Consider the following 22,950-nt stretch of genomic DNA (forward strand, 5'->3'; position numbering starts at 1 on the left):
TGCACCACTGTGCGTAGTCATCGTTCGGTCGGTTGCTATTTGGAAATTTATTCACAATTCTTTATAGACGAGCTCCTTTCCCTTCGCACTCTTTCTCTTGCTGCCCAGCCGCTTGGTTACATTGAAATTGCATGTTAGCACGCAAAGGTTGCTGTTGCTGTTGTTATACTAAGTTGCTGTTGATGTTGTTGCTGCTGTTGTTGTTGTTGTTGCTGCTGATGGCGGTGTTGTTGCCACTGTTGTTGGTGTAATGTCTTCTTATTATGCTGCGACACTGTTGCGGTTTACTATATACGATGAAAAAAAAACAAAATCTAGCGGTGGTTAGGGTGCTGTTAGCTGCGGTGGCGATGGTTGGTGGTGAACGCTCGTTGGTTATTGGTAAATAAACCGTCTAAGCGCGCAAAATTTGTTTGAGGTGAACAGGGGGGAACAAGAGAAACACACACAAGTAGTATACTCGCATATAAATAAAATATGGTTCGGTATCAGTTGGTAGGGATCGTGTATGCGGCTAATGCTAATAACATGCAATTTCCACCAGCAACAACACGCATGCATGCCACACACACGCACGTCGAGCGCCGAGAGCTTTTCCAGCGACAGGCCAAAAAAAGGAAGCAGGTGAAAAGTATTCGATTTGCATGAACACCAACGGCAAAAGGCAGCAAGCAGCAAGCGGTAAGCGGCAAGCGGCAAAGCGAAACTTGCAACAAAACTCGCCACCAAGTTGCCACCAACCGGCGACGTCTCTCGCAACTCTGGCAACCCGCAGTGCCACCAGAGGCGAAGGTGTTGAAAATTAGTAACTGTCTGCATGCCCCCAATCCTAATACCAATCCTCAATCCCCAATCCCCAGTCCCAATTCCAATCCTCTGCTGCCCAGACGGTGCCAGCCACCAAATAAACCAAGCAACCAACGAACCTAGAGCCACAGCTGTCGATGGGAAAGTTGAGTTATCGATTGCCGCTCAAGAGGGAGATTTAAAGAAGCCTTAAGAACTGCTGACATTTCATTAGTCATACTCTTCTGTATACAATATAATAGTAAATTCAGTTTAGTTGTGTTTAGTTGTTATGATTGAAGGAATAATATGACACATAGTTTGTTAAAATTTATGTAACAATACTTTATTAGCTTGGATTAAAATATTTTTGAAATTTGTTTATATATTACAAATATTTGGTTTGGGTTTAGAATTTGGGAAATATTACAAAGAACAAAGTTATCTAAAAATATTTCTATATTGTTTGAATTTGTAAAGAATTAATAATTGAACTGAGAATGCCTTTATAAAAACTTTATGTAATTTTAGGGTGGTTTGAAGAGAATACTTTTTAAAGACTGATATATTTCCAAATACATTTTAAATAGTTTTCTAACGAAAAGTTACACAAAATTCTCTTTTAATAGTGAAAATTTAAATATTTAGATCCTTCAAATTCTAAACAGTTACAATTAATTATAATGTTTATAATCATTTTGTGACTTCCCATTTTATCTAGTTCAAGCCAAATTCACACACTTTTAAGACCTCTTATTTAACTGTTATCTTTATTTCTTTATTTGTAACTCCCACACTATATGTAAATTCTTGCACAGTGTCTCTCTCTGATGCTGTTCTGTATCAATATAATTCCATTTGCTTCGAAAACTAATCTTAAATATGCCAACAACAATTCACTTAATCATCATCTCAGCTCGCAGATCAGCTAAGAACTCAGCGCTGAAATAATTTCATTTCATTTGAATGCCAGGCAGAATATTTTTGTTAAGAGCTTGGGAAACGAGCAACTTTTTTGTGACGACAACTTTACAATGTGAGCAAAACGAGCAGAGTAACAACAACAACGACAAAAGCAACAACAACAACAACAACTACGGACTGACAAAACAGACAGAAGAGACGGACACAGGGACAAACATGAATAAAATTTGCGTAAAAGTGGACAACGAGCAAATAAACAGCAACAACAGCAACAAGAGGAAGCGAAACGGAATAGAGCGAGAGTAATACAAACAAGAGGAAGAGTGTGAGAGCGAGAGGGAAATACTTATATCTGAATTGGAGACAGCGCTTGGACTTTGGGATACTTGTAAATGTAGATGTGCATGCGAATGTGAATGTGAATGTGAATGTGACTGTGGATGCTTAATAAAATAATGCGACAGAAGGAACGGCAAACGGCAAACGACAATGCCAATGATAATGATGTTGATGATGATGATGATGCTAATAATCATGACGATCGTGTGTGTGCATCTGTTACTCTTTCTCTCTGTGTGTGTGTGTGTGTGTGTGAGTAAATTTGCGTGTGTGTGGCGCAGAGTGAATTAATGGCTTAATTGAAAAATTTGTTCTCACCATGAGAGTTTCTTTATGTGTTCGTCGCCAACGTTGCGACATTTTTACTCGACAAATTGAGCGACTTTTCATAGAGCTGCATGCAGCTTGCCAAGAAGTGATGGCAACTCTATTGCAAATATTTATATTTTAAGTTCGCTGTAGAAATTATTTTATTTAAGTGGTTTCTGTTGAGCTGTCTTTAAAATCAACTTTCTTATTATGCAAAAGGGAAGATTGCAACTCTACATCCTTGCCACCTATTTACTAGAGAAATTAAGCGAAATATTGGTGGCAACTCTATGGCAATTAGTTAAATTTAAAGTTCTCTATCGAATGATTATATTCCGGGTTAAATGCATTTAATATACTAAAGAAACCAATTTAATGTGTCTCCTTTCTGTATTTCAATTATTCAATCATGTAAAAGCAAAGGTGACAACTCTGCTTCTTTCCAAAAAGTTTCCTAGACAAATTAAACTATTCTTAACTTCATCGTTATTATGTATTCTTAATGTTGTATAAAAAATTCCTAATCATTTCCTTCTCAAATGCATCAAATGTACAGATGCAACAAAAAATTTAATTGGGTTTCGTTCAGCTGTCATGGAAATCAACATTTTTATCATTTAAAATCGAAGGATGGCAACTCTGCTCCTTTCATTTGAGTTTAACACCTTTTTTTTGCCCACTTGCTGAATTCTCACCATCAAATTAGCATTTTTGCCATCGATTTTTAATGCATTTATTAAAAGGCAAAAGGCAAACAGAGATGGAGATGGAGTGGAAGAAAAAAACAAGTTTGACCAACTGTTGCCCATCTCGGAGAAGCTGCGAAACTTGGTCTTGGGTTCTTCTTGGGCTGGGACGAACGTTGCGTTCGTTCCACTGGGGCACTAATCAATTTCATATCAATTTGTAAATTTGCAATAATTACGATAATTAGCTGCGAGTATCTGACGATTCCGATGACGATGCAACGAGCAACGTACCTGAATCGAAAGAATCGTTGGCAGAATCTCGACAAGAGGACAGCGACAGCGGACCTGAAATGCATTCAAAGAATGCGTCGAGGTGATAATGAGATTTTTCAATTCAATAAAACATCAGAGCGAACGTTGCCAATTTTGGGGCTGCATGAATATTTCATTCAATTTACACTTGGTCAGCAGACTTCTTTCGCCTGTCTTTGGCAACTTTGGTCGATTCCCGATTCAGCTAATTAAGTAATTTTTTTTCTCTCGCCACTCGCTTTGCCATTTGCCAAGTCTTGTTATTTGTGCTGTTAGTGTTGCTGTTTTTTTGCGCCTTGGCTTTTATGGCTGTTTAATCAACACTCTCTGTGAAGTTGTGAAGTTGAAGTTGAAGTTGGCTGCCAGCTAACTTGAATGGAATTGGTTAGCAGCAGTGTGTTTGCTGTGTTGTGTTCGGGCTCGCGTTCTGCAGTTGACTTTTTCTTAATTGCTTCTTACAGCCGATTAAGTGCTTCAGAGCCGGGCCAATTGAAATGCAATCGAGCTTGAAATTGTGTACAACGGGAAACTGTGAATGACATCGAACATGAGCAAGCGACAATTATGTTTAATTGATTACAGACTCTGACTACATCTTGACTTAAGACAAATTATTAATGAATTATAGTTAATAATTAATATTTAAGCATTAATAATACGGACTGTTTTACTAATTTTTATTAACAATTCTTTTTCTCTCCTTTCAGGTAAATATCTTCACAACAATATTTGAAAACACTTGAAGTAAGCGATAAAAATAACAATGCCATTAAAATGCAATCCGCAATGCAAAGTCTCTTGCTTTGAATAGAGTAATTAAAAGTAAGTGTGCATTCTACTGCAAGGAAAGCGGGAAAAACTTCAATACGAAAAGAAAAACCACCCTATTGGCAACACACACACACACAAAACACATCGATATAGATAGGCAAACGCATGAGGAAAAACTTACCCCACATGGTCGGGGTTGTTTTTCCGATTTGCGCCTTGTGGATGGAAAATAAAGAGGGAAAATGAAAATCCACCCGTCGCTGTGGCTATGGCTGCGATTACGTTACGTTTTGTTTTAATGCCATTTTTAGTTTTTCATCCATATGGTCAGATGGAAAGAAAGGAGAAAAGGAGCTTGGCCAGCTGGACGAGAAGCTTATCGCTTGCTGGCCACTGGCCAGGGTTGCCAACAGCTTCTTGGCTGCTTGTTGCGTTCGTTCCGCATTTATCGCAGCCTACACACAAACACATACACACGCACACACACACATGGCTGAGTACTCCCGTGGGCATACAAACTAAATCTCAGTATCTGTATCTAATGTGGGGACAACTCAGTGTGGCCATGGCCATCGAGCATATTGTATCTACAAGTAGTCAATGTTGCCGTTGTTGTTGCTGCCACTGCCGAAAAGCGATAGCCAAATTGCAGTTGAAATGTTTTTATCGATTAAACAGCTGCGTTTCGCATTTGATGGGGGGCAGCACAGAAATTCAGAGGAAGGGGAGTGTTAAGCGGTGCTATGAATTCAGCTATGATTTCAGCTATGATTTCAGTATTCGATTTGGGCTCGAATAAAGCTGGCTAGGTGACTGGCAAATGAGTCTAATCAGTAGCTGCCAATAATATTGCGGAATGTGAAACCATTCAGATTTAAGTTGGATACGAGTACGAGAATTATGGGAAATTGAATTGTAGATATTTCAAAGTCATTAATAACTTAGGTGCAAAGTTTAGACAGCTATAATTAACAGTTCTCATAATTTCTGAGATTTTTATTTATGTATTTTATGACTCTTTGGAACAAAATTTCAAGAAAAATTCATAATTTTCAGTTGCGGAGATTTAAATAAATATCTTAAGAACTATAATTAACATAATATCTGAGATCATTACTTATTTTGCTTAATTGAAATAAATCAAGCGAAAAATTATATTTTCCAGTCCCAAAAATTTATAGCTTTATCTTAATCTTTGTTCCGATTTTCTAAATATACAAACACGGAAGCTTTAGACAAATATATTTATTAATCACAGTTCTGATAATATCTATGAATTATTTTGAATGTTATTCCTTACTGGGAAAATATCACAAATTCCTTTATATTTACTATAGCTTTTCATTACGAATTTATTTCATTTTGCATTCAATTTTAAAACTTCAATATTATCTCCGAGAAGAAAAATAACAAACTAACGTATTCAACAAGATATTTTTTAAATGTAGTGAATATATTTATGACACAGTTGAAGCAAAAATATCTTAACGATTTCCAAAATTACTTTTAATTTAATAATAATACTTTCATTTTAAAAAAGTATTCTTAACAAAATTTCAAATTATTCATATTAATTTAGAGTTGTCCAAAGTTTTATCTCCAATATTCGCACACAATTTTCACACACTATTTTCCAACTTCGTTTAACATTATTATCACATTCAAACATGCGCTATTAAATGCCTTTTAATTATGCAATCATAATGATAACTGCATTTGGCGCGTTGCATTTAAATGACAATTTAATTAGGTTTAATTAATTTGTGGCTGCAGTTTTGGGCAAATATTATAATGTGTAGATTTGCAGTTGGCTTTCAGTACAAACATAGTTCTCGGCCATTTGTAATAATTAAACTAAACAGTGACAGGGGCAGCGGGGGGAGTGGTGTCAAGGGATGGATGGAAGGGAGAGGCCAAGCTGAGGTGAGGTGAGGTGAATGAAATTTTTTTAATTAGCAGCGAATGCCAACGGCAACCGTTGCCAGGCGTCGCTTTGCGGCATTGTGGCATTGTTGCAACACGTGCACAGTCCAAAAAATCCTAAACGAGGCGTGGCCCGAGGACGATGGCGCCTGCCTCCCCTACTCCTCTTCCCTGCAGGCCAAAGCCTGTTTGGTGAAATCCCCAATGGGACGCGTGTATTTCGGCTTCAGCTTTTTGCTGCTGTTCTGTGAATTAACCGCGCGCGCGGCAAACAGCGAAAACTACTTTGGCAAGGTGTCAGCTGCGCATTAGGCACAGCTCTTCGCCCCTTTCCCCCCCTTTTCACCCGCTTCTGCTGCTGTTGCTGCTGATGCGAATTCCCTGATTCCCGACGCCTGTTAATGGGCGTGTTTGGGCCACAACTCTGCTTGGCTGGCTGGCTGGCAGCTCGTCATGTTGCCAACTAATTTCATGAAAGTTGACATAGAAGCACATGTGAAATCAGGCAGACCTGAACGAACGCCTGCGGGGGGAGTCAAGGGGAGGGGAGCGCTCTTTTTTCTGAAGGGGGGGCGGGTGGCCACAACAATGCCCAATGGAATTGTTTCATTTGTTGTTGTGTTCGTTTTGTCGTGTTGTGTGTTGTGTTGTGTTATGTTGTTTGTGCTGTTTTTGTGGCGTTGACTAAATTAACATTGACGTGTGCGTTGTTGTTGCCGCCGCTGCCACTGCCACTGCAAGTTGCCACATGTGGCATTTCGGTGCTAGGTTTTCCTTTTTTTTGTATGTTGGCTTTTGCCACAAAGCCAACCAAATGAAATATTCACACATTTTCCATTTTATATTTTGACTTGTAGTTGTCGCTCCATTTCAAACCTAACTCCTCATTCCCCGCCCACTTTCCTCCCCGCCTTGTGTGTTGAAGTTTTACGGCCGTTTGCATATGAATTTAGCATTTTGTGTGTGCTTTTTGTGTGCAACATATATAATTATCATATCATGCAGCACAAAACTCTGCGCTGGCGGTAAGAGAATCAGTCTCCGGAGAGCAATGAGTGCGTCCTCTAAAAGGGATTTGGGGCCAGGTCGAGGCTCTGCCACATTAGCATAGATAGAAGTGAGTGAATGGCTTCGTTAAACACACAGACACTCTGTAGTATTATAAGTGAAGATAAGATAAGACAAAGAGTACTATGCTATTTAGTTAGTTAAATGCTAATTGTTAATTAGCTATCATTTAGTTTTGCACTTACAAAAGTGTTATAACACTAAAGAGTAGTATCAGAGACGTTATTATTATTGTTATTGTCACTCATTACACATTATTTTAGTCTTAGTATTCTTGCCACACTAAATACATTTAAAAACTAAATATTGCAGTTCAGTAAATATGCATTTGCATTTTTGGAAATTTGTATTAGCAAATGTAAAATATTTATGGAGAAATTTATAGCTAAATTTTTCCTTTTCAATATAGTTGTTAAGTCCCTAAATATTAGCCTCATATTTTGAAACTTTTTTCTTAAACTTTAACTAAGAAAAGAAAGAAATCTCTAAAATCTTAAATTATTTAGCAACCTCAACTAACTTTACTTGAACATCTCTAAAATCTCAAATTCATTTAACTATACTTCTCAACTTCAACTAACTTCACTTGAACTTCTTCTCAAATTATAGTATATAAACTTATAGAATAAATATAATATGCTTAAATTATTTCCTTCAACTCCAAACAAACTTAACTTGAAAAGTCTTCTAATCAAATTATACAATATGCACTTTAAAAGCAGTTCTTAATATCTTAGCATAAAATTATTAAACTTCAGCTAGCTTCATTCGAACTTTTCTAAATCATATACTATACTAAATTCACTTTTATTTTTATAAACTATTTAATTAAACTGTTTTCTTGAACACCAACTAACTTCCCTCGAAAAGCGCTCTCCACCACATTTTTATCAATTAAACAAAATTCCACAATGCATTCAACAGGTTTCAGCTTGAATATCAAAATTTTCTTTTTAGGCGTGAATTCAATTGGCGCCAGAGCAATTTGAAAATTTGTTTGTGGGTCAATGCAGCAGAAATCAATTAAAAACTTGTTTAGCCGCAGTGCCAACGAAATGCACAGATATAGATACACAGATACAGATATGTGTATACGCATAAAGATATATTTATGAAGTGTGCAGTTAAATTGCGAATTAGCTAGGCACACTTTACTTTGCTATGATGTCTTTATTCTTTCACACAATTCACTTAAGAGAAACGCATCATGATGCTAAAGATGCAGCTACAGATACATTTAGATGTAGTTTGCAGATACTTTTGCTGCAACTGATTTCTCAGTCAAGTTCAGTTTGCAATTTGTTTTTTTTTGGCGCGCATTTGATTTGCATTGTTGTTGGTGTTGCCGTTGTTGCAAGTGTGGCAAGTGTGGCAAGTGTTGCTGGTCTTGCTCCCGAGGCATTTCACGCTGCGCTGCATTTTCTTTTTGTCGTTTGGCAGCCGACGGCGCCGACAACGAGACGGAGACGAAGACGAAGAGGGGGATGGAGAGATGGGAGACGGAGCCAACGAGCCATTGCTAGACGGAAAGACAAACTGACAGCGAGTCGGACAGACAGGCGGGGATAAGTGCCGCAGAGTGAGGGGGAGGAAGCGCGCAGACAAAAGCCAAGTCAACTCAAGTCGTGTCACGGAAAGGAAGAGAACGGGGGACGGGAGACGGGGGAGGAAGAACAACTGCGACTGGGGCGGTCGCGTTTTCCATTTCGTTGAAGTGGAAAATATTTTGTAAATATTTTCATGTGTTTTTTTTGTTTCGGTTGTTCTTTCTTTCCTTTTGCTTTTCTTTGATTTTCCGTTGCTGCCTCCGCAGTTGTTATTTCTGTAAAGCTGTGAGTTTATTTTCTCTACAGTCCCCCCCGCTCTTGACTCTCCTCCAATGCCATGCCCACACACACACACACGAACACACGCACACACATTCGCCGCCCCCTCGTGAGCTTGTTGTGTTTTGTATTTTTACAAATATTTTGTGTAATCTTTAAAGCAGACAATGATGACAGCGACGACGATGGCGGCATTTTGTGTCACATCCTGAAAAGTATTCTCTCATTTCTGCTGCTGCCAAAGTATTTAAGCACGTGCGCACAGTGGGGCAAAACACAGACACATCGCACATCCCTTTCAGCAAACTCGTGTCTTAACGCTAAAATGAACTCATATTTCGCGACAGCGTTGTTAGTCAGCAATTCACTGTGTGTGCTCAACATTCAGCATTCAGTATTCAGTATTCAGAGTTTAGCCACGGGTCCCAAAGTCACTGAGCCTGTCATGACATTCACTGGCTCTGTCTCCAGCTCCAGTTTCCAGCTACAGCTTCAGCTTCAGCTTCTAGCGCTGGGCGATTCTCTCAGTTTTTTTTTTCTGTGTTTTTGTTTTAGCATTTTTGCAACTTGGCTTTGCTCATATTCTGAATAAACCGACACTGGCAAAGAAGCAAAACGAAAGAAACAAAAAAAAGGCAGCATGGCAAAAAAAAATTGTATATAGAACAAAAGTTTTGCTCATGGCCTGTCGCTGTCAGAGAAGTGTCAGGCGGCAAGTTGAATAGGACAGGGATAGAGAGACAGAGACAGGAAGAAGAGAGAGGGGACGAGGGCAGAGTCAGTGAGACATGCGATGGGAAATGGAAATGAAATGGTCGATGAGGCCAAACAAGAGAGAACGAGAGGTTTGAGCAAGAGGGGGAAATCTCAACGATTTGAATAAGTAAATAAGCATCTATATGGAGCAGCGACATTTTGTGGAAGTGGCAAGGCAAGGCAAGGCAAAAGCAAAAGCAACGCAGAGGCAAGCACATGGCTGCAGATGACGATGACATTGTTAATAGGGCTAAAGATGGACATGAAAGTTGTGTGAATTATAAAATACCCTGCAGACATGCCGAGGGAGAAAAGTTGACGCGCAGCTTTTAAAGTGGGAATATAAAAAAATATTCAAATGCAATAAAAATATGCTCAACAATTGAGAGAGAATTTCCTATTCAATAAACGTACTTAAACTTAAACCACTTCATAATATTCTTATTCTTATATTATTTTTATGTGAATTCCCATATATAGTGCACAAAATAAACTAAAAGGAAATTCGATGGCAAAATAAGTCAAATGCTGGATGAAATTTCACAATCAATCATCAAGATTAAAACTACTTAATACTTTCATATATTTTTGCGCAACTTTTATAAATTTCTGTAAAGAGAATATAACATTTGAAACATAAACTTAAAATAGCAAATCAAATCAAGCGTTCGAGGAAGTTTTACTTTCAATCAATGAATTTGAATTCAAGTATTTTCAATAGTTTCCTTATGCTGTAGTATAATATTTAACGTAATTTCTAAGTAAGTTAAAAAAATAAAATAAAATAAACTAAAAATAGACCCTAAATAAACAACTAAAATGTTGCTCATCTTACAGGAAGTAGCTCAAATTACTTTCAATCAGCACAATTAATGCTACTTAAAAACATCCCATGCGCTTTATTTTTATGTGTTTGATTGATCTACTTTTCGGGGCAATTAAATTGAAAGACGCTCACCATAAACTACAGATTCTTCGATAATGAATTAATTGCTGTGTGTTAAGTTCATGAAAAACATATGACTTTTGACTGCAGCATTACGTGTTTGACTTGAAGTCGAATCTATGTTGGCGATAATCGCAGTCACTGGCTGACAATTAGGCAAGCGAATGAAAATGACAAACGTGTCCACTTAGTTAGGCCCTAAAAAGACATTTGCCGCCATCACGTAGACAAGGTTAATTACTCTATTTTGGTGAACGTCGTCTGTCCGAAATTTCACGGGTCGAAGTCGGTATCTCAGGTATTCTATGAGCACCTGCAGGTCATCCAGAGTTCGAGGCCTTGACTTCACTGTGGAACTGTGTCTTACGCAATTCTCTTTTGTCTCTTTTGTTGGGAATGAAACTATGTAGAATTGCATATCTTTGGTTTGATTCTTATGCAATGCCAACTTTCACCTTATATCCCGCTGATTCTCTCTGCCCGACTCTATGGGGAGTCCTAGGCAGGTTTCTAACGGTGATTGCTTTGCTATCGCTATTCACTGTTTGTTTAGTACAATTTCAACTGGCGATTCTTAAAGGTGAAACAGATTTAAAGGAAGCTAACAACGATTTGTAGAGCAGTTCTTATTATATATTTTGCATATACCAAGACTCATAAAATTGTGAATAATATTTTTATATTTTTTCTTTAAAATTTTCGTTAAAATTATATTTAACTATAACAAAATGTCAACGTGTTGAAATCCCTTAAAAAGGCAGCAAAAATAAAGCGTAACCATAAAGCGAAAGTTGAAAATTCTTTTCGCATGTTATTTTTTTCTACACGGTTTCAACTTTAACCTTTTGCACACTGTGTGTGTCTAGCAGCAACATTTCTTCAGCTTGACAAATTTCAACATGATTTCAAAGCAGAGCTCATTAATTGCAACCATTAAAAATGTGTTATTTATGCTTTTGCGACAAGTAAAACAAGAAAAGCGAAGCGAAAAACTTAAATTATCTTCACTTTCATTTGCGCAATAAAATGAAATTTAATTAACACTTAAAAGTTGCTCGACACAACGAAAAAAAAAAAAAAAAAAAAACTTGCAAATTGTTGACAACATTTAAAGTAAAGTTTCTTTGTCGTTTTGGACACGGTGGTCAACGGTGGACACTGTGGACACAGTGGACACTCGGTGGTTCGGTGGTGCACACGAAATTATAATTTTCACACGCAATCGCGCAACTGTCTTGAAAATTGTGGAGACAACATGCGAACGGAGCGTTGGGGGCAAGTACTTTGGAATGGTTGCAACGAACGCACTTAACAATTCAATTGCGGAACAATAATGCAAGAAAAGGGGAGGGGAATGGAGGAGTAAAGGGTACTTCAAGTTGCGCTCTCATTAAAAACAAAGAAAAGAAAAGCAGCAGCAAAAACAAAACAACACAGACGACAAGCGATTGCATTTGCACTTAACAAGAGCTGCAACAAAACGTCGATAAAGTCTGCAACAGATCTGCTTTCCCCTTCGCTCCCCTCTTCTGCTACCTTCCAGTGGCGTGCGTGAGTTGCAGCTGCGTGCGTGAGTGCGTGTTTCGCAGACGGACAGACAGACAGACAGAGTCTCTGATTCCGACTGCGACTCCAACTGCGTTTGTGTCCGTGTCTGGCAATGCGCATGCGTGCATTGAGTTTACGCATTGCGCCTTGTAATGAAGGCATTGCTCATTACAACACTGATGGAGGACAGTGCAACAGCAACAGCAGCAACATCAACAACAAGCCAGAACCAGTGCGTTGGCCATGTTGTTGCCAATCAATTTCCAATAGGCAACGGCGCATTTTTGCCTGCCAATCACATACAACAACCAACTTGATCTTGCCCCTGGCGCGTTATCACAACGGGGCAATGGGGCCCAAAAAGATTGATCGATCGATCGATCGTTGGTTGCTGCGATCGATCGATGCGATGCGATGGACAAGTGCCATGTTGCGATGCATGATTCGATATGATCACAAAATGAAATTTATGTATTGTGTGTTCTCTCTGCGCTGTGTTGATTGTCAACTCTTTAGGCATAATTACAGCAAATGGCTGATCGATGGAGCGCTGCCCCTGTGGCACAATCATTACGATCATCATCATTATGATCATTAGCAATGCAGTGCACTTTTAATTGCACGCACTCACATATTATTGTTCGGCCAAAGTTGGCCAAAGTCCGAGTTGGAGTCATGTCAATTGTCCTGGGAATACCGCTGATGCAGTCTCTGCCGGCGCAAATGTGTCAATTAGATTTATTATCAGTCTCTACCGCTCTCTCTCTCTCTCTCTCTCTCTCTCTCTGCGTCTCTTTCTCGTTCTTTGGTTGCAGGTGCTGCATACTGTGCCATGTCCATTAGTGAATGCTAAATAGCACCAATTAAATGTAAGAAATGCGTCTCTTGTTTGCCTCTAAATTTAGCCAAGTGCACAACTTCCTCAAGCCTGCTCTTTCTCTTTCTCTCGCTCGCTTCTCTGTCTTTTGCTCCCCTCAATGCTGTCAATAGCCAATTTCCAATTCAAATGCAAAACTTTATTTATGAACCGGCAATCGTCAAGCGGCTGACATTTTTATTATCAGCAGCGAAGAGCGCGCGCGCCCAAAAAAAAAAATATAAAACGAGAACTGAACAGAGTCGTGCCAGCTGTTGTTGGCCACGTTAACTGACTGGCAGACGTTTCCCTTTCTGCCTCCGCTGCTGCTGCTGCTCTGCACCTTCATTGATAGCCAGACTAGCCAAGCGTTGCCGTTTGGGCCGCGTTGACAAGCTCAATTTCCAATCGCAATAAAACGCAGCACTCGAAAAAAGATAAATGTGAGAAAAATGCAGGCCTCGCTGAGTCCAGTTTCCCCCTTGTCTCTCCTTCTCCCTCTCCTTCTCCTTCTTCTTCTTCTGCCTCTTACGTTATTCGTCTTTATGCAACACCGTCGCTAAATCGCGTGGGCTTATCCTCAGCACCAGGCCAAGAGACCATCAGACACTACACACACAGCACACAGAATACAGTCAAGAGCAGTCCAGGAGAAGAACCTGCGTTTGCTCGACCGCTTCAAGTGCTGAAATTTATAGTGGTAATAAAATTTTATTTGCTCCTTTAGTTGATGGCACAATAAACTCTTGTGGCATTCGCCCTGAGCACGTGCTTCAACTTGCCCAGCTTATTTATTTCATGTTCTCTCTCGTTTTTGTTCTCCCTTCTGCTTTGTTTTTGTCTTTTTTAGTTTTTTATTATATTTTATGTCTTTCATTTAACTACTGCTTACTATGTTACATGTTGTCGCCGAGTATTTTTGGGTAATATTACAAGGTCATTTGTTTAGCGGTTTGTAAGAGTTAAAATGGGCATTATCATAAACATAAAGATGTGTTTAATTTGAATGAAGACGTTTTCAGATATTGACTATTCTACTGAGTTATTAGTGAAAACGTTTATATGATTAATTATGAATGTCAGGAAATAGTTCAAACAATACTTATTTAGTTAACTTATTTAAAGTTAAATCTAAACAGTTTAACTATATTATTAAAAATTTTTTTTTTTTTGAATAATAATGAATGACAACATATACTATTTTGTATTTCATTTATTGAATTATAATATAGGGCAACTAAAGTCATACAATAGTTGTAATAGAAGTATTTAAAATGACATTAAAGGATTTCAAGACAGCTTATTATTTCGATAAGATCAGAAAAAGTTTTAATAGAAATATTTATAATGAGTTTTTCTATATTCCAAATATTATTTTAATTTAAATGTTGTTTTTGTAGTTTAATTTATTAACTACAAAAAAATGTTACTCATTTATTATGCAATTTTAATTAGTAACATCTTTTTGTACACTTCCAGAATTTCTAGTTTTTTTTTTCGTTATAATCCGCATGTAGGAAAGTTAAGTTTCACAGTCACTCTGTCGTGGCTTAGTCAGCCCAATTAGTTATTATTTAAATAAAATGCAAAACATTAATTTAGGCAGCCGAGCAGAACGTTTTCAACTCCGTTTGTTCTCTTCGCTTTCCCACTCATCCCTCACTCCATCCCTCTTTTGGTAACTGAACTAAGAGATAACTCGCGTTAACTACCTTTTGTAAGTTTACCGTTGCCTTGGCTCTCAGATGATGCCGACAACAACCACAACAACAACAACGAACGGTTGATGGGAGACGCCTTCTCATGGCCGCTATGCAAAACTATGAGACAGAAGAAGCAGAGCAGCGTCGACACCGACGCAATCGTAAATCAAAATGGCTGCAGTTGATGCCTGAAGAATGAAATCATTCATTTTCATTTTCGTTTTCGTTTCCATTCCGTCACCACACAGCGCATGCGTGTGAGTGAAACGTATCTCTGCCTCTGTATGTGTGCATGTGTGTAAGTGTGTTGATGTGTGTACTGATTAACTGCATTGCTGAGCTCTTCTTACTGCTGCTGCCGCCGCTGCTGCTGTTTGTCGCCTTTGATGGATTGGCTGCCATTTCCATAGTGCTCTCATTGCAGTTGCTGTTCTTCCTGTCTTGTTGTTGCTACTACTTCTGCATGCGCTGCTCTCAAATTAGCTGTCGACGTTGAGTGCGGGGGCGAAGGCGAAGGCGGGCAAACGTCGTTGTCGTTGACGACTTAAACAGGTAACGGGACTGCCCATATGCCATGCGCATTCCCATACATGAGTGAGCGTGCGTTTGTGTGAAAGTGGGCTGGGCTTGAAACTATGGTTGCTGTCTTGGCTAATTGCACGAGCAATTGCACCGTGGGTTGAGACTTATGAGAATGTATACAATTAATGCACATACAAAGTAACAAGTGAACTTAAAGAATAATAATGAATAATTTTTAAATAACACTGCCAAAAAGTGTTAAATCATTTTTAATAATGAATGAATTGATTGTCCAATCATCATATATTAGATAAAATTATTCAGAAATTAACAGTAAATCAATTTATTGAGCACCATTGCAATTCGATTTCCATTCCATTTTATTAACTACAAATATTTAATTAAAATCTTTTGCCCACAAAAATTTTTTTAAATTCAATTGCGACAAGTTGTTAAGCGACCAGTGTTTCCGTCTATTTTCTTCATCCGCAAATATGAAGTAGTTTCCCATAAAGCTGCCAGAGGTCGCTGCGTGCTACTCAAATCGAAAGCGACATCTGTCAAAACTGATATGAGTTGTTTCACAACGCCACCGCTAGAGGGCTCAGTACATGCAAGCCTAAAAGTATGCAATATGTAAACGAATGTAAGACTTCAAAATTCGTAGCCTAAGACAAAGGAGCACAAAATCAACAAATAAAATTAAATTAAGAAATGCCAGACAATAATTATTGAAGCCTTTTTTTTTTTTTATAAATTTAAGGTGCTCATAATTGAACTTAATGCAACCAAGATTCAATTAAAGCTTAGTGTATGATATTTCTTTGGGTGGCAAATCTTTTATTGCAAATCAAATTTTAGCATTTGTTCGCTTGAATAAATCACATCAGACAAACATAAATCATAAAGTAAACACACACACTCACACCCGCTTGTAGCCGCAACAATAAGTGCCATGGCAGAGCAACAACAACAACAACAAGAATAACGGGAACAACAGCACAAAACACACATCAGACATTATTATCATCTCGCTTGTGCTTGAGTGAGTTTCTTTACCACCCCGCCCCCTCCACGGCTGCGTGCAAGGTCCAACCGCCATGGCCAAGGCTGCTGTCTCGTCTGCAATTCCGCCTCTCCTCCCAACCCCTTCCCCCTCCCTGTGTTTGCTGCCCACTCCAGAACATGTCTGATAACCACCTACATATCGTATACTCGTTTTATGGCCATCTCTCTATAGGCAGAGCGAGCCACCGATTTTACCCGCATCCGTTTGGAGTTGGAAGGGAGGTTTGGGGAGTTTTGGCCTTTTCGTCCGACGCAGCTTCCTTCCGCCTGGCATTGTCCTTTCGCGCCGAGCATCAGCGGGAAATGTGTAATTGAAAGGGAAGCTTTGGCAACGGCGGCATTGGCGGCACAAGAAATTATTTCGTTAACAAAAGCGAAATAACCGAGAATGCCTCACACACACACACACACACAGACAATACAAATACATGCAACGGAGAATGCCAATGGGGAAAAGTCGAGGGAAAAAGGCGGAAAAATATGCAAGCAGTGCTTGTCGCTGAAATATTTTAAAGTTTTACATTTTCTCTCTCTCTTTTTGCCATTCTGCAAAGTTGCAAAAGTTTCATTTCCGACAACAAGTTACCGTTAGTTAGTTTTTCGGCAGGGTTGTCACCACCAACACAGCACAAACAGAGAGGGAGATAGAGGAAGAGGAAGAGGAATGAGAATGAGAGATGCTTGCATACTATATGCATGGCATGTAACGTGTGTCTCTGTCTGTCTCAATGTGTGTGTGTTTGTGCCTGTCTCTGTCTGTCTACATTGTTCGAGTTTTGATTTATGAGGTCAGAGACTCGTGATAATGAGCCAGGAAATTAAATCACTTTGACCGGAAGGATGCCAGGTCAAAAGGGGATAACACAATTGATTTCATATTCATAAATTCAACGAATGTTGTCAGCATGTCAGCCAACCAATGAATGACATTTCTGTTACGCTGCAAAGCACAATCAAATTCTACATGCTGTGTATTCAGGAAATACCACAAAGAAAATATTTATATTAAAAAAGTATGAGAGATTTTTATAAATATGTTTTGTATTCGAAATTTGAAGTTTTAGAGCATTAAAACTAATGAAAGCATTGGAGAACCTTTATAATTTTATGTTTTAAATTTTGTTCATTAAATTTGATTTGCTATTCTAATGCAAACTTAAATAATAAGGATATCTATTATATTATTTAAGAACTACGCTCCTCTAAATTCGTTGCATTCTCATCTCTGATTCTCCACTATATGATTTTCGATAATTTTGGGAAATTGTCAAAGCGTAACATAAACAATTTATCAGCGAAAGTCTTGCCACAGATCGTTGCAGCACATGTTGCTATCAACAGAAAGCACATGTTGCCTTCGCCTTTTGTGGGGCATTTTCAAACGAAACTTCAAAGCGCAAAGAACAACAAATCAAAACGAGAAATTATTAACTAAAACGCACAAATTTGCATTTATTTATTTGCAGAGTTTCAAAATCAAAATTGAAAAATACCAACTAGAGGTTAAGGCTACTTAAGGATCATAAGGAACAACTGCAACTGCGAAAGCAACGGATTTTCTACCAAAACGGAGGAACAGCGAAAACAAAAACAGAAAAACTAATTTTATACCTCACACACACACAACAAACTCCCCAAACACACACACACACACTAAATTTAAGGCGCAACTGTACATTGTACTTAAGTGTTCAAAGGATATTTAGGTGAGTAAAACAATAAATAACTCATAAATAAATACTTAATTGATTTGATAGTTTACTTTTTATATTTAGGAGAAAGTAGCTAAAAGCACACAGAGTCGAGTCACAGTCACTAGCAACTAAGTCACGTTCACGGTCAGAGTTACAGTTACAGTCAAGGGGCAACAAGGGGAAGAAAACAAACGGATAACAAAATGACGATGAGTACAAATAACTGCGAAAGCATGACGTCATATTTCACCAACTCGTATATGGGAGCGGATATGCACCATGGCCACTATCCGGGCAACGGCGTCACCGATCTCGATGCACAGCAGATGCATCACTACAGCCAGAATCCAAATCAGCAGGGCAATATGCCCTACCCGCGCTTCCCGCCCTACGATCGCATGCCCTACTACAATGGTCAGGGCATGGATCAGCAACAGCAGCAGCAGCAACACCAAGGGTATTCACGTCCCGATAGTCCTTCCAGTCAGGTGGGCGGTGTGATGCCGCAGGCGCAGACAAACGGACAACTGGTGTCAGTTGCCCAACAGCAGCAGCAACAACAATCCCAGCAGCAACAGTCACAACAGCAGCAGCAGCAGCAACAGGCGGCGCAGCAACATCAACAGCAGCAGCAGCAGCAACAACATCCTCAGGTGACGCAACAACAAGTGACACATCCGCAACAGCAGCAGCAACAACAACAGCAGCCCGTCGTCTATGCCAGTTGCAAGCTGCAAGCAGCAGTCGGTGGCCTCGGTCTGGTGCAAGAAGGTGGCTCACCGCCGCTGGTGGATCAAATGGGTGGACATCATATGAATGCACAAATGTCGCTGCCCCATCACATGGGACATCCGCAGGCGCAGGTAAGCTAGCACTTCAATTCTTCCACCTTTATTACTAATAAAATGGTTGCAAGCTTTGAGCCCCGCAAATAACATTCTAAAATCGCTTCATTCTTCCATCTCTCTCCCTACCAAACAATGCAGTTGGGTTACACTGATGTTGGCGTTCCCGATGTAACAGAGGTAAGCACAAAGTTCGGCACTAAATCCTCATGCTTATTATTTCTCCATTGAGTTTGGTGTTGGTTAAAATTAGTCAGATTCAATACTCATTCGGGAAACTCCTCGTTTTTTTAGGTGCATCAGAACCATCACAACATGGGCATGTATGGACAACAGCAGACGGGTGTGCCGCCCGTGGTGGTGTCGCCACCGCAGGGCATGATGCATCCGGGTGCCGGGCAAGGACCGCCGCAGATGCATCAGGGACATCCAGGACAACATACGCCGCCATCCCAAAATCCGAGTTCGCAATCTTCAGGGATGCCGTCACCACTGTATCCCTGGATGCGAAGTCAGTTTGGTAAGTGTCAAGGAAAGTGATCGACAATTCCACGAAACGTATTAAGTGGAATTTTTCTTCTTCTTATAGTAGTGGGTTGCTGTAGTTAGAACGTTGAACGTAGTCTTAAACTAGTCGTAGTCTTGCATACCAACAAAACAAAAAAACAAGAACACAACAAAACAAAATAAGAAAAACAACAACAATGCAATTAACCAAAAATTATTATTGGATAACTGACAAAATCTTATTTACAATTTTTAAATTCTCTCAATCGATCGAAAATATTTAGTGACTTCTGCTCAGCATTGATCTTTTCGTTGAAACTCGTTTGAACTGCTTGCGAGCTACACCCGTGTTAAACTGCTTCACGAAGCAGCACATCTACAACTGCTTGTTCATTCGTTCAGTTGCACTGCTTGCGATTGTGAAGCGCGCAATTCAAAGGAATTGCCTGTAGAATTGAAATGAAGCAAGTTTGAAGTAACTAAAAATAATAAAAACACATTTTTGATAAAACTAAATATATTTAATAATATAAATATTATAAAAATACAGTTAAATTCAACAAGAATTTTATTAACATTATGAATTTAATTGAGCAACTTCTCCTTCCAATGAAATTTAGAATATCTGAAATCTTTAATTCAATCAAAACAAATGCTAAAATCAATTTCTATCATTGAAAATACTTGCCATTGCAAAATTGACTGTTTCGGCAGCATGCGAAACATTTGCTGACCTTGACACGTCCGAGTAATTTCACTTTATTGCCTTGGCCAATCGGTCACATTAGTCGTAATCCATCTGCAATGAGGACAAAAAACACCGGTTCGACGTATACCTGACATTTTAGCCAAATTTGCAAATTTCCCAAAACGAAATCGATGAATAGACAACGGGAATAGAAAGGCTGAGACAAGATGTCACGCAGTGTGAAAGAGGTCGAAAGAGGTGCCCAATAGAGGGACCGAGTCACAGAAGGCGGTTTTGCAAATAATGCAAATTGACAATAGACGTGTGTGTGTGTGTGTGTTGTGTTTGAAAATGAAAGGAAAATCGGAGCGTAACTAATTCACAGACAATTTAGGATCGCTTGAGACAGCAGACAAGAGTCAAGCGGTCAGCAGGATGCGTGTGAGTTGCATAAGTGGAATTTGAATTTGTTTTTCTTCAACATAGAAATCACTTTCGTTTTTCGCATGCGGCACAGAAAGTGAAGCCAGCACACGCAGTTTCCTTTTAAGCTGCCTCATTACCAAATGGCCTGCTCAATGTTTAGCCCACAACGAGGCATAGTCTTAGCAGTCTGGGCTTTTTTTTCTCTACTTCTGTAGCTACTTTTGCCTGCTGCTTTTCTTCTACACTGTAGTGTTTTTTTGTATTTTTTTGCCAACGCCAGATTGAGATGTAAAGCAGAATTGATGAGCGCCATTAGTTACACGTTATGTGCAATGGATGCCATCAATTTATTAATCTCCAGAACACGCCGCGGCCGCTCCACTCCATTCATGGGCCCGACCTGGCCGGACTTGAAGCTGGCCAAAAGCCCAACCACTGTGTCGCGTCGTCTTAATCCCGCAGCTTCGGCTTCGACTCCTGCGCCTACAAAAAAAAACAAAAAAAAACAGAAAAACAGAATCTCGCCAGGGCAAGCAACGTTGCGGTGACACGAAGTTCGTTTTTTTGTATTAAAGAAATGAAGGAGCGACAACAACAGAGCCAAGATCTGAGACCCCAAGAGAGTCGAGACTCAGAGTCAGAGTCGAGAGTCCGACTCTGGCGTCTCCCGCGGAGGGTGCGGCCATAGATTCGGACTTCGAGTGTCTCTGTTGGTCTGTAAGTCTGTGGCACAACATGATCTCGAGCTTAAGTTACCATGATTAAATGCATACGAGTTTATTTCTGCTTAGGTTTTTGCATTCAACGTTTTTTTTCGCCTTTGCCTCTTGTTGTGCAACCAATAAAAATAGCTGACACAGTGGGTCGAAAATTAAAAATTACTTAACTGCGACCAACAATTGACAACTTAATCGAATTTTGTTATTAGAAAAATCAGCACGAAGTGTTAAACTATTCGCTTGCAATAATTAAGCAATCTAGTGCATAAAATGATTTAAATTGATCGATTTGCGATTGGAAATAATAACTTATCGCTAGCTGCTACATGAAATGGGATGGTGAATAAAGGTTTATGGGTGTTACCATAGCAACTGTGATTATTTCTGATCTACTCTGCGCTCTCCCATTGAAACTTCAATTTGCAGCTCTTACATCAAAATTGCGACTACTTAGCCAAATCTATAATTTCGACTTCGCCACTCTCTATAATATGCTTTCACACTACTTGTGATGTATCTGCAAGATATCTTCTCTCGGAGGCAATAACAAATTTCCTTACTCGCCTCCACTGTGGATTGCTTTGACGCCTCGTCATATTTCACCCGGGCATTAGGCAAATGACTAAAGAGTGCCGATCGTGACTGGCGTCCTGTGGCAAGGGGCTGGCGCATTGTCGCCGCCACAAAGCGCACTTTCAATTAAGTTGTTACTCATGAGCAGCACGAACAAAAAAACGAGAGAGAGAAAAAAAGCCAAGCTAAAAAAGACATAATAACATGCAGCCAGATAGGGCGGGCAGCCCAATGCCAAGCCCAAGCCCAAGCCCAAGACCGAGCACAAGTTCAAGTCCAAGTCCAAGTCCAAGTGCAGAGCTCCTTGCGGCAAGAGTTGCCTGTTGGCAGTCGCCTTCTAGTGTTGGCTGTGTGTTAATGTTGTTTTGATATTGTATTGGTGTTGGCAAAGTTTTCAGTTTGGTTTTTGATAATTTGCTCATAAGCAGCAAAAACTTGCGAGCCCCTGACTGCCATTTACCTCCTCCTTCTCTTTATTCCCATTTCCATTCCCATTCCCGTTCTCATCGTCATCCTTTATCCTGCTGCCTCCTCTGCCTTTGTCGCTCGGCGTTGGGTCATAAATTTAAGCGACAGTCAACAAATTCTTGCAACAAGTGTCTGCTGCTGCTGTTGTTGCTGCTCTTGGCCAGCATCCTTTAGTTAGTCTATCGCTACATATGCAGACTACAGTGAAAGAGTTTTATTTTTGACCTTGTTGCGCCTCGATGTTTATCTAAATGTGGGTAAATTTCCACCGACCAAGTATTTCCGTGTTTGAGGTTGTTTTTTATACATAAATGAAAATAAAGTCGCTAAATAGAAGCTAAACAAGCTGTCAAATATATATTTTTGATGTGTGTGAATAAATGTGGTAGTATTAGTGTAAGTTTGGCATAAAAGCTTTTAATACGCTGTGTTTCAATATAGGCAAAGCTTTGAGCTTTTAAGCTGACGTGTCCGTGTGACGTGTATGTGAAATTAAGTTATTGAAATACTGATTTGATGTAGTTCGTAATAATCAATTTATATTGTAAAATAAATTGTTACAAAGCTTTTCGATTCAATCAATTTATATTGATTTGTTGTAGTTAAAAGTAATCAATTTATATTCTAAAATAAATTGTCGAATTACAAAGCTTTTCGATTCACAACTCATCATCATTTATTGCT

At 39.3% G+C, this 22,950-nt stretch overlaps 1 protein-coding gene across 5 annotated transcripts in view; it reads left to right on the forward strand.

The window, feature by feature from the left end:
- LOC133835894 (homeotic protein antennapedia) overlaps nucleotides 1–22,950 on the forward strand; it is a 120,330-nt gene that overhangs the window by 87,927 nt on the left and 9,453 nt on the right. For 3 of the 5 annotated variants that reach the window (XM_062266052.1, XM_062266054.1, XM_062266053.1), the window contains 4 exons: nucleotides 17,813–18,052; nucleotides 18,122–18,903; nucleotides 19,027–19,065; nucleotides 19,180–19,405. In XM_062266052.1, coding sequence (XP_062122036.1) covers nucleotides 18,244–18,903; nucleotides 19,027–19,065; nucleotides 19,180–19,405 — 925 coding nt within the window. In that variant the 5' untranslated portion in view covers nucleotides 17,813–18,052; nucleotides 18,122–18,243. Of the gene's footprint in view, nucleotides 1–17,812; nucleotides 18,053–18,103; nucleotides 18,904–19,026; nucleotides 19,066–19,179; nucleotides 19,406–22,950 lie in introns of all 5 variants that reach the window. The other 2 variants (XM_062266056.1, XM_062266057.1) reach the window with 2 other exon arrangements.

The sequence above is a fragment of the Drosophila sulfurigaster genome, chromosome 2R (genome assembly GCF_023558435.1).
Source record: "Drosophila sulfurigaster albostrigata strain 15112-1811.04 chromosome 2R, ASM2355843v2, whole genome shotgun sequence".
NCBI classification, from domain to species: domain Eukaryota; kingdom Metazoa; phylum Arthropoda; class Insecta; order Diptera; family Drosophilidae; genus Drosophila; species Drosophila sulfurigaster.